We start from the raw sequence: 13742 nt of genomic DNA, 5'->3' as shown, positions 1-13742 counted from the left end.
TCCCTTAACTTCATGTTAGTCACCCCTATGGTAGGCCCGCGGGCAGGGTGCATTGTAAGTGTAAGGTAGGACACGCCTGACCAAGTTGGCATGTCCTAATAGTGAATTACCACCATCTTCGTTCTTCACTATTGCGAGGTAGCCTGCTCTCCATTGCTTAGAATGGGCCACCGGGATTATTAATGCTATGATCCTAGCTGCCTCGGGGAGCATGGTGCAATGTCGAGTTTGGTATCCCTGAACTCGGGGTTTAATTACGCATCCGTTGGTGCGGATGGTTTTTGGACTCTGGGTTTGAAAATAGCACTTTTAGAAAGTGTCTATTTTCTTGTCTAACCATATCTGGTTTCTGCTGGTCTTGTGTGTGTGTGACAGGAGCTGGGTGGCTCCACAGGTCTGGATGAGTCAGTGTGGGATGAGTGGGACATTTACGTTGAGAGTAGGGGGAGAGTAGTTGTTGATAGCCTGCCTTGCCTGATACAATGCCGGCTCCACCTCCTGCCAAGCGGCTGATGGCTCTGTGCCTGCCATGGACGATCCTAGCCCCACCTCCTGCCAGGGGGCCGATAGCTCTGCTCCTGCCAGTGTCAATGCTGGCTCCACCTCCTGCTGGGCGTCTGAGGACCCAGCCCTGCTCAGTGAATAGGCCAGGTGCTTCTGCCTGGCTCCACCCACAACAGACCCAGGATGTTGGGAAATCCCCGGCATGGACAAAGGGATCAAAGACGAAAAGGGGTATAAGAGAAGGACCCCTGAACTAAGAAATCAGATCACTTCTGACAAGGAACCCTGTAACCAAGGACAAGAGGCCTGCTGATCTGAGGACTTGCCTACCCCTTCTGCCAGTGTGCTGTTGTTGGGGGAATCCTGCAGTGCTTCTTTATTTTTGCCAAGGAACCAGGAGAGAGCAACTGTGTGTGTACTCTCACGCTTGCTAAGAAAATCTCCAAGGACTGGAAGAGTGCCAGTCTCCTGCTGAAGTCACAGGGCTAAAGGACTTCACCTGCTAAAGTGCTATTTGCTGGAAGCGAGAATCCAGCACCTCTGAAAGAACCAGCAATCACGACGACCGGACGCCGGGCCCGACCGACGCCAGCAGCAACGCCAGTGAGTGGGAGTACGGCTCTAGCTCCAGAGGACCTCGTGTCTGCACCGCTGCTGATCGCATCACCTGTGTGCCCTTCGACGCCGTGAGCGCTGCTCACTCTGTGCAACCGCATCATCAACGACGACGCCTGCTGAGGCCTGATCGACACCGAAGACGCGACGCCAGATTGCTCGACGCCGCTGATCATCGTGTGCTTCATTTTTCTAAAGGTACTGTGCTGTTGGGGGTCCGTGTGACTCCAGGCTCGACGTAGCGCTCCTCGCGGTCGACGCCGAACCTTTGGATTACCTTTGCCTTGACGACGTGTAGCTCCCGTGTGAGTTACCCTGTTGCTAAGAACTGTGTTCCCAAGAAGAAGATTTGCTTGATACTAAAGACTTTGTGCTAAAGAAGAAACTACCTTTGAACTATCCTTTTTCCCCTCCCAACGTATTTATTCCGTTTGTGTACAGTTTTTCGTTATTTGGTCTTGTGCTAAGCCTTATATAAAAATACTTATTTTTATAATACTACTGTGTCGTGTCCATTTGTAGTGTATTCACTGTATTACTGTATGTGGTCATAAATGCTTAACACACAGCCTCTGAGATAAGCCTGTTCTGCTCTGCCAAGCTACCAAGGGGGTGAGCAGGGGTTATCGAAGGGTGTGATCCCCTTGCCCTGACTAGAAAAGGAGTGTCCCTATTTGTCAGAAGTGCATACCTCTGCCAACTAGAGACAGCCGGTTCTAACATTGGTGGCAGCGGTGGGATTAGGACCTTGCATTTATGACCCATGTACAGTGATTAGTGTGCGATACATAGTGAAAGCAGACCATAACGCAGTCACAATCTAATTGGGAAGGATCCTATTTTTGTTCTCCGCTTTCCTGAAGCTTGATTTTTTTTGAACACTGCCAGTTTTAACCATGAGTGACAACGGAGTCACTGCCCCTGCTGTTGTTGTGGAGGAGTTTGAGAGGAATAAGCTTAAGAAGTACAAGAAAGATGAGCTGAAACACTTTTACGACCAGTTTAAAGTTCCTACCACAGGCCTCTTGAGAAAAGATGATTTTCACGAAGCATTACAGGGCTGGTGGGAGTCCAGAAATCCCTCTGATGTGGTGGTGGTACCCACAGGGGAAGGGGATGAGGAGGTGCCAGTGAATGGGCCTGTGTCCTCTCCCGGTAGCAGTGTTTCCTCCAAAGGTCTTTCCCCTGAAGAAAGAGAAGAAAGGGCGAAAGAGCGAGCTTACAACATGGAAATGGCAAGGCTAAAGATAAATGGGCAGTTGGAGTTAGAAAATGCAAGAGGTAGAAGGGAAGCTGAGTTGGAGATCAAAAAGTTAGAGTTTGAACGAGAAAAGTTAGCTTTGGAGCGAGAAGCCAGGTTGAGGGAGCTGGATATCCAAGCTAAGAAGTTAGAGTTGAATCCCTCTGGTGGCAGCATTCCATCTGGGCCTGCAGAAAGTAAGTTTTACTTTCCGAAAGATGTGATAAAAGATTACAATAGGAATGAAGATATTGGTCAATGGTTTAAAGCATATGAGTTAGCATTGTTGGCCCACCAGGTCCCTGAGAAGAATTGGGGAGCGGGGTTGTGGGGTCGCTTTGTGAATGAGGGAAGAGATACCCTGTTAGACATGCCTGTTGCGGATAGGATGTCGTATGCTCATATGAAAGATGCTTTAATGTTGCGGTATGGCCTAACCCCCGAGAAGTACAGACAAGCTTTTAGAGAATGTAAGAAGTTGCCTGGTACGACGTGGGTTGAATATGTGTCTTATTTTTGCAGAGCCATGGATGGTTGGGTAAAGGGCAGCAAAGTGGAAAGTTATGAAGCTCTTTATGATTTGTTTGCTTGGGAGCATTTGTCTAATAACGGTTTTCCAGAGCTGCGCCAGCACCTGATTGATAGCAAGATATCTAACCCTAGAAAACTTGCTGAGGAGGCGGACCGCTGGGTCAGTACCAGGGTCCACAAGGGTCCAGTGGGAGACTCAGCCAAAGGTGGGCAGGGTCCCCAGCAGAAGAGTGGGGGGGACAAGGGTAAACAGAAGGAGTCTCAGAAGGGCCCCAAAGTAATCCCCAAGGGAACTAAGGGAAAGGTTCTCAGCCTCCCCCTGAGAAGAAGCCAGGGGCCCCGACGGGTAAACCTGTTCATAGGGGCCCCCTAACCTGCTACGGTTGTGGGCAGGTGGGACACCGGTTTTATGAACCCCAGTGTCCCAAAAAGGATTCGAATGCACCGCCGCGTGCACCCCCCCGTCAGTTGGCGAGTGTAGCCTTGGGAGGGGAGGAGATGGTTGTCCATGGTGGGAGGGGTCCCGCAGAAATGTCCCTGGTCTCGCTAGGAGACATGCAAATGGTCCCTCCACCCCCTCTGCCTAGTAACACTAGTAAATATAGGCAGTGGGTGACCATTAATGGCCATAGAGTGGAAGCTCTCAGAGACACCGGAGCGAGTGTGACAGCTGTCAAGTGTCACTTGGTGTCCAGAGAGCAGGTGGTTCCCCACGCATTCTACCCCGTGATAGCTGCCGACAACTCCCAGAAAGAGTGTGAGGTCGCTCAGGTTTCCTTTGAATGGGGGGGAGTTTCAGGTACTTTTCAGGTTGCTGTGAGGCCCGCCATGCCTGTCGATTGTCTCCTGGGCAATGATTTAGAAGACTCCCCTTGGGCTAAGGTGGAGAGAGCGGCGCACTTGAAAATGTTGGGTGTGCCAGAGTGGGTGTGTGCAACCACTCGATCCATGACAATGAGTAAGGGTGTTGATGGGGTCCCGGAGCCTGAAAGTACGGCCCAGGACCCAGCTGTGACGAGAAGAGGCAGGAGGCGCGGGAAACCGGCCCCCGTAGTTCCCGTGGTCCAGGAGGAGGTAGACCCTGAGGGGGATGCCCTGGAGCCCACAGGGGAACAAATTGCCGAACTGGGAGATCTGCCCGAGCTGACCCATTGGCAGCAGGATGGTGGTCCCTCCAGGGAGGAATTCTGTAAGGAACAGAAAGTGTGCCCTTCTCTTGTGGGCATGAGGCAGCAGGCCTCAGCCCAATCCTCGGGTGATCAGTCAGGGTCACATTTTGTGTACTGGGAGAACGACCTCCTGTATAGCGAGCCTAAGGCTGCTGAGCCTGGGTCAGCCCGTGTGCTGGTGGTACCCCAGCGCTTCAGAGCCTTCCTACTGGGTTTTGCTCATGACGTTCCGTTAGCTGGACATCTGGGGCAGGACAAGACCTATGACAGGCTTGTCACCCATTTTTATTGGCCTCAGATGCGAAGGGATGTAGAAATCCATTGCAAGACTTGTCGCACTTGCCAGGCAAGTGGGAAAAGCGGACGGAAGCAGAAGGCTCCCCTCTAACCTTTTCCAGTGGTCAGCACCCCCTTTGACCGGGTGGGTATTGACATTGTTGGGCCCCTGGACCCCAAGACAGCCCTGGGCAACAGGTTCATCCTGGTCTTGGTGGACCATGCCACAAGGTACCCGGAAGCCATCCCTCTCAGAACAGTGACGGCCCCCGTGGTGGGACGGGCACTGATGGGTGTTTTCTCCCGGATGGGGTTCCCCAGAGAGGTGGTGTCAGACCGAGGCACCAACTTCATTTCGAACTATATGAAGTCTCTGTGGAAGGAGTGTGGGGTAACCTATAAGTTCACCACTCCTTATTATTATTATTATTATTATTATTATTATTATTGCATTTATTGAGCACACAGCTACCCGGAGGTTTCCCGGCGCTTGCCTTGGGAACCCGTCCTGGCTTTTCCCTGTGAGATAGCCCCTAACGGGCATCCCCAAGGTGAAAGCCAGGCATCCCGCCGCAGGGGGCCGTTGTGGAGATTAAGCAAGCTTAATGCCCAGAGTTGCAGAGTGAGAACCCATGATTAGAGCAGGCACCGAAGCGAGAATTATCGAGTCCGTGGACATTTGAGCTCAAGACCCTGCCGCGTCGGGAATTGAACCCTGGTCCCGGGTCTGACCTCAGCTTCCGGGTCTGCCTGCTCTACACCGTGAGCCACACTTCTCCACTTCTCCTTACCACCCTCAAGGAAATGGGCTGGTTGAGAGATTCAACCGGACCCTGAAAGGCATGATTATGGGTCTTGAAGAACCAATGAGGCGGAAATGGGACGTCCTCTTACCATGCCTGTTGTTTGCTTACCGTGAGGTGCCACAGAAGTCTCTAGGGTTCAGCCCCTTTGAGCTCTTATACGGTCACCCGGTAAGAGGGCCTTTGAGTCTGGTCAAGGAAGGCTGGGAGCAATCTCCCAGGAAACCTCCCCAGGATGTATACAGCTACATGCTGGTCTTTCGGAACCAGACTCGGCGCCTCAGAGAACTTGCTCAGGCAAATCTGGAGGCCAGCCAGGAGGAGATGAAGCGTTGGTACGACCGGAATGCCACTCTGGCAGAGCTTCAGCCTGGTCAGGAAGTGTGGGTCATGTCCCCTGTGGAACCTTGTGCGCTCAAGGACAGGTGGACTGGACCGTTTAAGGTTGTGGAGAAGAAGAGCGATGTCACCTACCTGGTGGACTTGAAATCTCCCAGGAACCCCTTGCGGGTCCTGCATGTCAACCGTTTGAAGCCCCACTTAGAAAGGTCCGAAGTGGGCATGCTCCTAGCTACAGATGATGGAATGGAGGAGGAGAGTGAGCCTCTTCCTGACCACCTGTGTGCTAAAGAGCAAGACGGGTCAGTGGATGGTGTGGTCCTCTCTGACACACTGACCCTTGAGCAGAAACAGGATTGTCGCCAACTGTTGGGACAATTCCCGGATCTGTTTTCCTTGGTTCCGGGTGTCACTCATTGGTGTGTCCATGACGTTGACACCGGAGACAGCCCTCCTGTGAAGCACAAGGCTTACAGGGTGACTGACAAGGTCCGAGCTTACATTAAGGAGGAGGTCTCCAAAATGTTTGCGTTAGGGGTGATTGAGTCCTCTAGCAGTCCTTGGGCCAGCCCAGTGGTCTTGGTCCCGAAGGCTGCAGCGCCTGGTGCTTCACCGGAACTCCGGTTCTGCGTGGACTACCGAGGGCTCAATTCAGTCACGAAGACTGACGCGCACCCCATCCCCAGAGCTGATGAGCTCATCGATCGGTTGGGGGCTGCCCGGTACCTTAGTACGTTTGATTTAATGTCTGGGTACTGGCAGATCGCCTTGACTGATGGGGCAAAGGAGAGGTCCGCATTCTCCACACCAGATGGGCTATACCAGTTCCGGGTCATGCCCTTTGAGATGAAGAATGCCCCTGCCACCTTCCAGAGGTTGGTCAACCAGGTCTTGGCTGGACTGGAGGATTTCAGTGCCGCCTACCTGGACGACATCGCAGTGTTCAGCGCCAGCTGGGAGGAACACTTGCGCCACCTCCAGGAAGTGTTGTTGGCCCTGCGTGGAGCAGGCCTCACAATCAAAGCCAGTAAGTGCCAGATTGGGCAGGGTTCTGTGGTGTACTTGGGGCACCAAGTAGGGAGCGGCAAGGTTGCCCCCCTGCAACCCAAGATTGATATCATCCTGGCTTGGGTGCCGCCCAAAACCCAAACGCAGGTGAGAGCCTTCTTAGGACTCACGGGTTATTACAGGAGGTTTGTCAAGGATTACGGTAACATTGTGCACCCCTTGACTTCGCTGACTTCCAGGAAGCAGCCACGAAACGTGATCTGGACTGATGCCTGTCAAACGGCCTTCGACACCCTGAAAACTGCAATGTGCACAGCACCCATACTCCAGGGACCCGACTTTTCGAAAGAATTCCTTGTTCAGACGGACGCTTCGGAGCAAGGCGTAGGGGCTGTTCTAGCTCAGGTAAATGAAGAGGGCCGAGACTTGCCAGTAGCCTTCATCAGTCGGAGGTTACTTCCCAGGGAAACGAGGTGGAGTGCGATAGAGAGAGAAGCATTTGCTGTGGTCTGGGCGCTGAAGAAGCTAAGACCCTACCTGTTTGGGACTCACTTCCGGGTTCAGACAGACCACAGGCCCCTCAGATGGTTGATGCAAATGAGGGGTGAGAATCCGAAACTGTTGAGGTGGTCCATTTCTCTACAGGGGATGGACTTTACGGTGGAACACCGCCCTGGTACAGATCACGCCAATGCTGATGGTCTGTCCAGATTTTTCCGCCTTAGTGATGAGGACTCCCTAGGTCAAGGGTAGTTCTCCCCACATTTCAGCTGGAGGGGACACGTGTTAGACCTGACATCATTGGCTTGAATCTCTCCTTCATTTTTTCTGTTTGCCTCTACTCTTTACGATGTTTTGCTGGTATATGCTTTGGGCGCCGTGTCACTGCTGATCAGTGCCATAGCGCAAGTGCTCCCGATGTTAAATTGATGTATCTATTGTATCCATGTTTGGCTTATTTGGTTTACTGTCAGTCCCTAGTCTAGTGCACCAGAAGTGCCGGGGCTTGTGAATACAAATGCCGCTCGTGGGCTTGCAGCACGTGTTGTGCCACCCACAGGAGCGGCCTCGTAAAAGAATGTCTACGGGTCGGTCATTGCGAGACCCACGTGCCGTCTTGTACTGTCACGCAGGCTGCGCAAGTATACCTACTTGCCAGCCCCTCCAACCTTCCCTTAACTTCATGTTAGTCACCCCTATGGAAGGCCCGCGGGCAGGGTGCATTGTAAGTGTAAGGTAGGACACGCCTGACCAAGTTGGCATGTCCTAATAGTGAATTACCACCATCTTCGTTCTTCACTATTGCGAGGTAGCCTGCTCTCCATTGCTTAGAATGGGCCGCCGGGATTATTAATGCTATGATCCTAGCTGGCTCGGGGAGCATGGTGCAATGTCGAGTTTGGTATCCCTGAACTCGGGGTTTAATTACGCATCCGTTGGTGAGGATGGTTTTTGGACTCTGGGTTTGAAAATAGCACTTTTAGAAAGTGTCTATTTTCTTGTCTAACCATATCTGGTTTCTGCTGGTCTTGCGTGTGTGTGACAGGAGCTGGGTGGCTCCACAGGTCTGGATGAGTCAGGGTGGGATGAGTGGGACATTTACGTTGAGAGTAGGGGGAGAGTAGTTGTTGATAGCCTGCCTTGCCTGATACAATGCCGGCTCCACCTCCTGCCAAGCGGCTGATGGCTCTGTGCCTGCCATGGACGATCCTAGCCCCACCTCCTGCCAGGGGGCCGTTAGCTCTGCTCCTGCCAGTGTCAATGCTGGCTCCACCTCCTGCTGGGCGTCTGAGGACCCAGCCCTGCTCAGTGAATAGGCCAGGTGCTTCTGCCTGGCTCCACCCACAACAGACCCAGGATGTTGGGAAATCCCCGGCATGGACAAAGGGATCAAAGACAAAAAGGGGTATAAGAGAACGACCCCTGAACTAAGAAATCAGATCACTTCTGACAAGGAACCCTGTAACCAAGGACAAGAGGCCTGATGATCTGAGGACTTGCCTACCCCTTCTGCCAGTGTGCTGTTGTTGGGGGAATCCTGCAGTGCTTCTTTATTTTTGCCAAGGAACCAGGAGAGAGGAACTGTGTGTGTACTCTCACGCTTGCTAAGAAAATCTCCAAGGACTGGAAGAGTGCCAGTCTCCTGCTGAAGTCATAGGGCTAAAGGACTTCACCTGCTAAAGTGCTATTTGCTGGAAGCGAGAATCCAGCACCTCTGAAAGAACCAGCAATCACGACGACCGGACGCCGGGCCCGACCGACGCCAGCAGCAACGCCAGTGAGTGGGAGTACGGCTCTAGCTCCAGAGGACCTCGTGTCTGCACCGCTGCTGATCGCATCACCTGTGTGCCCTTCGATGCCGTGAGCGCTGCTCACTCTGTGCAACCGCATCATCAACGACGACGCCTGCTGAGGCCTGATCGACACCGAAGACGCGACGCCGGATTGCTCGACGCCGCTGATCATCGTGTGCTTCATTTTTCTAAAGGTACTGTGCTGTTGGGGGTCCGTGTTACTCCAGGCTCGACGTAGCGCTCCTCGCGGTCGACGCCGAACCTTTGGATTACCTTTCCCTCGACGACGTGTAGCTCCCGTGTGAGTTACCCTGTTGCTAAGAACTGTGTTCCCAAGAAGAAGATTTGCTTGATACTAAAGACTTTGTGCTAAAGAAGAAACTACCTTTGAACTATCCTTTTTCCCCTCCCAACGTATTTATTCCGATTGTGTACAGTTTTTCGTTATTTGGTCTTGTGCTAAGCCTTATATAAAAATACTTATTTTTATAATACTACTGTGTCGTGTCCATTTGTAGTGTATTCACTGTATTACTGTATGTGGTCATAATTGCTTAACACACAGCCTCTGAGATAAGCCTTTTCTGCTCTGCCAAGCTACCAAGGGGGTGAGCAGGGGTTAACGAAGGGTGTGATCCCCTTGCCCTGACTAGAAAAGGAGTGTCCCTATTTGTCAGAAGTGCATACCTCTGCCAACTAGAGACAGCCGGTTCTAACATAGTCTTATTAAAATGTGTTATTTTTATAAAAATTTAGAAAGGAGAAAATCCACATATGTCCTCAGCATAGGGTTCACTGGAAAATGTAAAATGCCAAAAGCTGTTTGGTTTAAAGTTAGGTAAACAAATGGAGAGACTGAGGAATTATGTTGGGGGACGTCCCTATCCCCAAAGGTAACATACAAACAAACAAAGTGGACAAAACCACTATCAAAAGCGACTCACTCGTATTTTGATTTCGATGAGTGCCAGAAAACCATTAGGTTTGTTAGACATCTCACTCACCAAACTAATTGGTGGCATGCTTCATCATTGGGGTCCGAACTGGGTAGCCGAATGCCACCAAGTTCGCTACAACGCCTGATTACAGCGGAGCTGGTTTTGTATATTTGTGAAGGAAGTGGTTTAAGTTAAAATGATCTCTGGGAGTCCTTAAAATTCAGCGACGTGTATTGTGATTATCAACACACACGCTAAGGTGTGTTGTGAAAAGAGTGGGTCTGTGTACTTACGGACCCACTGTTAAAAACACTCGCTACGTGTTACTAGTAGCTCTTAGCAGGACCCAGGAGGGGTGCCCATCTGTAATCACACATTCATCAAGATGGAGCATCCTCAGGAGGCATCTATTGCGGTCTCCTAACGGTCCTGGGCATTAACTGTGGGTCCGTAACTATACAGACACCACTCATTTCACAACACACCTTAGCGTGTGTATTTTGATAATCACGATACATGTGGCTTATTTTTGCCACTCCCTCACTTCTCTCACTTGGTCCTGACGAAAGCCTCCCACTTTTCTGGGGGCCGAAACATGTCTATCATTGTGACAACTCAGATCATTTTTCTCCAAAATTGTCCTCTCCTCATTTTTAACCTTATCTTGGGCCGCTAAGATTAAAACTTATTAATTAAGGACTCCCAGAGATAATTTTAACTTACACCCCTTCCTTCACAAATACACAAAACCAGCTCTGCTGTAATCAGGTGTTGTAGCACAACTGGGTGGCATTTGGCTACCCAGTTGGGGCCCCAATGATGAAGCATGCCACCAACTAGGTTGATGGGCGATGGGTCTTCTAACAAACCTAATGGTTTTCTGGCACTCATCCAAATCCAAATACGAGTGAGTCGCTTTTGATAGTGGGTTCGTCTACTTTGTTTGTTTGTAGATTAAATTTAGACCAGTAGGTCATTTTATACTTTTGGTCATTTGAGTTTCATCTGGCACCTTTAATTGATGTAGACACTGGTCCTAGAACAGCACCAGTAGCCATGCAATGATAACACAAGCTGTGACCAAATTTGAATTGTAAATTTGCCTAAAGCTGAGATGTGATATTTTCACTGATATCGGCCAAATTCATAGTAACCTTTCTTTCCATGTCATCTTTCAGAAGAATCTGTACATGCTTTATGCCCATCAGACTGGCATCAACATGGTGGAAACTGCTATTTATTCTCAAATGTTACAGACATAAGAACGTGGAACGAGAGCCATGAACATTGCTCCTCCGTGGGCTCCCGCCTGCTAATAATACGTGACCAGGAAGAGCTGGTAAGGCCCTAGTGATCCTGGACAATGCAGACCTGGGAAGATGCAGGGATACAGAGCAAAGCACTGCTGGGGAGGCATGATGCAAGGCCAGGCAAAGCTTAAGGGTTCAGCATAAAATGAACTGGTGGCGCTGGTAAGGCACTTGCATGTTTGTATGAGTGTTTAGTTACAGCATAGCTATCAAGCAACTGAGTACAATAAAACAGAATACAAAGTGGGAGCAAGACAGGCCTGCTTAGAAATGGGAAGTTCTCTTTCTTGGTGCCCACACGGAGTCAGCAATAGACATTGTTACTTCTGGAAGAAGTGTTGGTTCACAAGAAGGGTGTCACTTTCTTCCTGAAGTGGAGGAATGAGGGTGTTTGTCGCAGTTGTGTTAGGGTGGATTTCACACTCCTTGGTACATTGTAGTAGAAGACATGTTTAGTGGTGTTTCTGTTCTTGCATTTCTTTGTTTCAAGTCTTTTGATGGTGTAGCTGTATGTTGGGTTCGGCACCGGTTGTCCTGATCTTGTCTGCTTGGTCAGGGTGGTGTGCCGAAGGTGGCAGCCTTGAATATGACGTAGCAGATCCTGTAAGTTATTGTGCATGCTAGGAAATTTAAGGATTTTCCTGGTCTTAAATTCGGCGCTGCCACTTATTATCGCCTCTCTTGATAATAGGTGGCAGCGTCCACCGCAACACCCACTGCACTCCCTTTTTACTCTAATTTTAGGGTGAAAGAGGCCCTATTACCAAGGCAGCGTTAAGCCACTTAATGTGGCTTTTAGCCAGATGATGTGGTTTAAAGCTACCTTAATAATTTGGCGCTGACCCTATTGCCACCACAACGTCACAGCAAATTACGTTTTTATGGTGATAGAGGCTTGGTAATATGCCCCTTTGTGTCCACTGAGAAAATGCATTTATCTCTCATTTCCACCCACAGTATCATAGCTGCCAACATTGCATTGCTATGTCCATGTTTTTATACACAGACTTGCGGCCCCCTGATGAAGGCCCGAATCTCACACACACATCCAACACCCACTACGTTTGGTCACACCTATGGTGGCTATATTGGGAGTTTTTTTTATTATTATAATTTTTTTGTAGTTTTAATGGTGTGTATTGGGCCCAAAGTCATTGGAGTAATTTACATGAGCACCAATTATATTACACAAGATCAAATTCAATTTTATTTGAGTAGGGAGATTACGTGATTTGGCCAGAATCACAGGTTATTTGAGCTGATGCTGGGTCTCAAACCTGGCAGCTCTGACCGTAACTCTACATCCAATTATTTTTTCAGCCTAGCGAGGATTATGAAACACCCCCCCCCCCTTCTTCCCCTGGTATGGCCTAAAAGACACAGGGGCAAGGTGACAACGCTTGGTCCCTAGTGAAGCCACTTCTTTTACTCACCCCCTTTCCGTTCACTATAGCCTCCCGGCAGTGAACTGGCAGGGAAGGGGTCAAGAAAGGCACACAGCAGTTGCTACTCTAAAGGGAGCTTATGTGAGAACGGCTGAACATGTGTTTGCAATAGAGGGGAGAAGTTAGATCGCTAGATCAACAGGGCACCGATTACCACTCAAGTGAGTGGAAGGTCCAGTCTCAGTGTGTGCCCGTGGCAATGGTTGCAACAAGGGGGGTACTGGACTGTTCCTGAGCGTGTCTAGTGTGGAGGTTAGTTGGCGTGACCAAAGGTGTGAATTTAACACCCAAGGGCATCCATTTTGTTGGATGGATTGGCCTCACACACCCCGAAGGATGTCATGCTTCATCATCGGCGGTTGCTCCTCGTCGGGGAGGCGGTGCAATCCCCGACGGGCTCACCTCAAAGAGGGGCTCTTTGGCGGAGATCTTTTTCCAACTGCCTTATGGTGAGGTGCGGGTGTGTGGGCAGGGTGGTGTGTGGTAGTGAAAAGGGGATATTAAAATGTAGCTAAGGGTACCTAGAACGAACTTTATTCAGGGGGTCCCTCGCTGCAGTTAAAAACAGGGGGCTAGCTCACTAGGAGTCAACGAGTAAATTCAGGTGAACCTAGATGGGGCTAGTAGTGTACAACGGTCGACATGTTTCTCGCGGTGGGCTGTAGTAACCCGCGATTCATCAGGACCTAAAAAAGGGCGGCTGAACAGACACAAAATCCCCTGCCCCCCCTCTCATTGAGGCCCCTGCATACTCCCACCCTCCCCACACCCACCATGGCTTGAAAGTTGAGACCCAATGCAGGATGACACTGCTCCTGGCCTGGCAGCCCACACGAAGCAGGAGCTGAGGTCAGAAATGCCCCAAATCGAAGAACATCACTCGGCCCTCAGCTTCAATTTGCTATATGGCAGGAGAGTGCCAGGGATGCCGGTGCCAAATTACAGTGGCCTGGCGGGAAGTGAGGAAGAAAGTAAGTCTCTTGAACCAGTTTACAGAGGCCCTAAAAGGCACAGCCTGAAGCACTGGCCCATCGCTCAATGCCTGACTACCTGCCTTCCCAATACGACCCTAACTTCACCTGATTTCTTCTCGGTGGAGGACCAAGGCCCACTTTGGCAAGTATATATATTGTGTGCATGCTGCAGCTGTGAGGTCTCAGCTGTGGAGACCTAATATAACAGGAGATCTATGAGTGAGTCCACCACAGAGGGCCTGCTCCCAGGGCCAGACTGGCCGTAGCGGGCATCGGGCATTTCCCCGGGAGGATGG

General features: G+C 50.6%; 1 protein-coding gene across 1 annotated transcript in view; it reads left to right on the top strand.

The window, feature by feature from the left end:
- The window catches only part of LOC147700930 (killer cell lectin-like receptor subfamily B member 1B allele B), a 138166-nt gene that overhangs the window by 118401 nt on the left and 6023 nt on the right, over positions 1 to 13742 (top strand). Inside the window, exon 4 of the mRNA XM_086929776.1 lies at positions 10896 to 11056. Coding sequence (XP_086785902.1) covers positions 10896 to 11056 — 161 coding nt within the window. The remainder of the gene's footprint in view (positions 1 to 10895; positions 11057 to 13742) is intronic.

This window comes from Lissotriton vulgaris, chromosome 7 (genome assembly GCF_964263255.1).
Source record: "Lissotriton vulgaris chromosome 7, aLisVul1.2, whole genome shotgun sequence".
Taxonomy (NCBI): Eukaryota; Metazoa; Chordata; class Amphibia; order Caudata; family Salamandridae; genus Lissotriton; species Lissotriton vulgaris.
The sequence above is the reverse complement of the archived record's forward strand: the minus strand, read 5'-3'. Positions and strand labels throughout refer to the sequence as shown.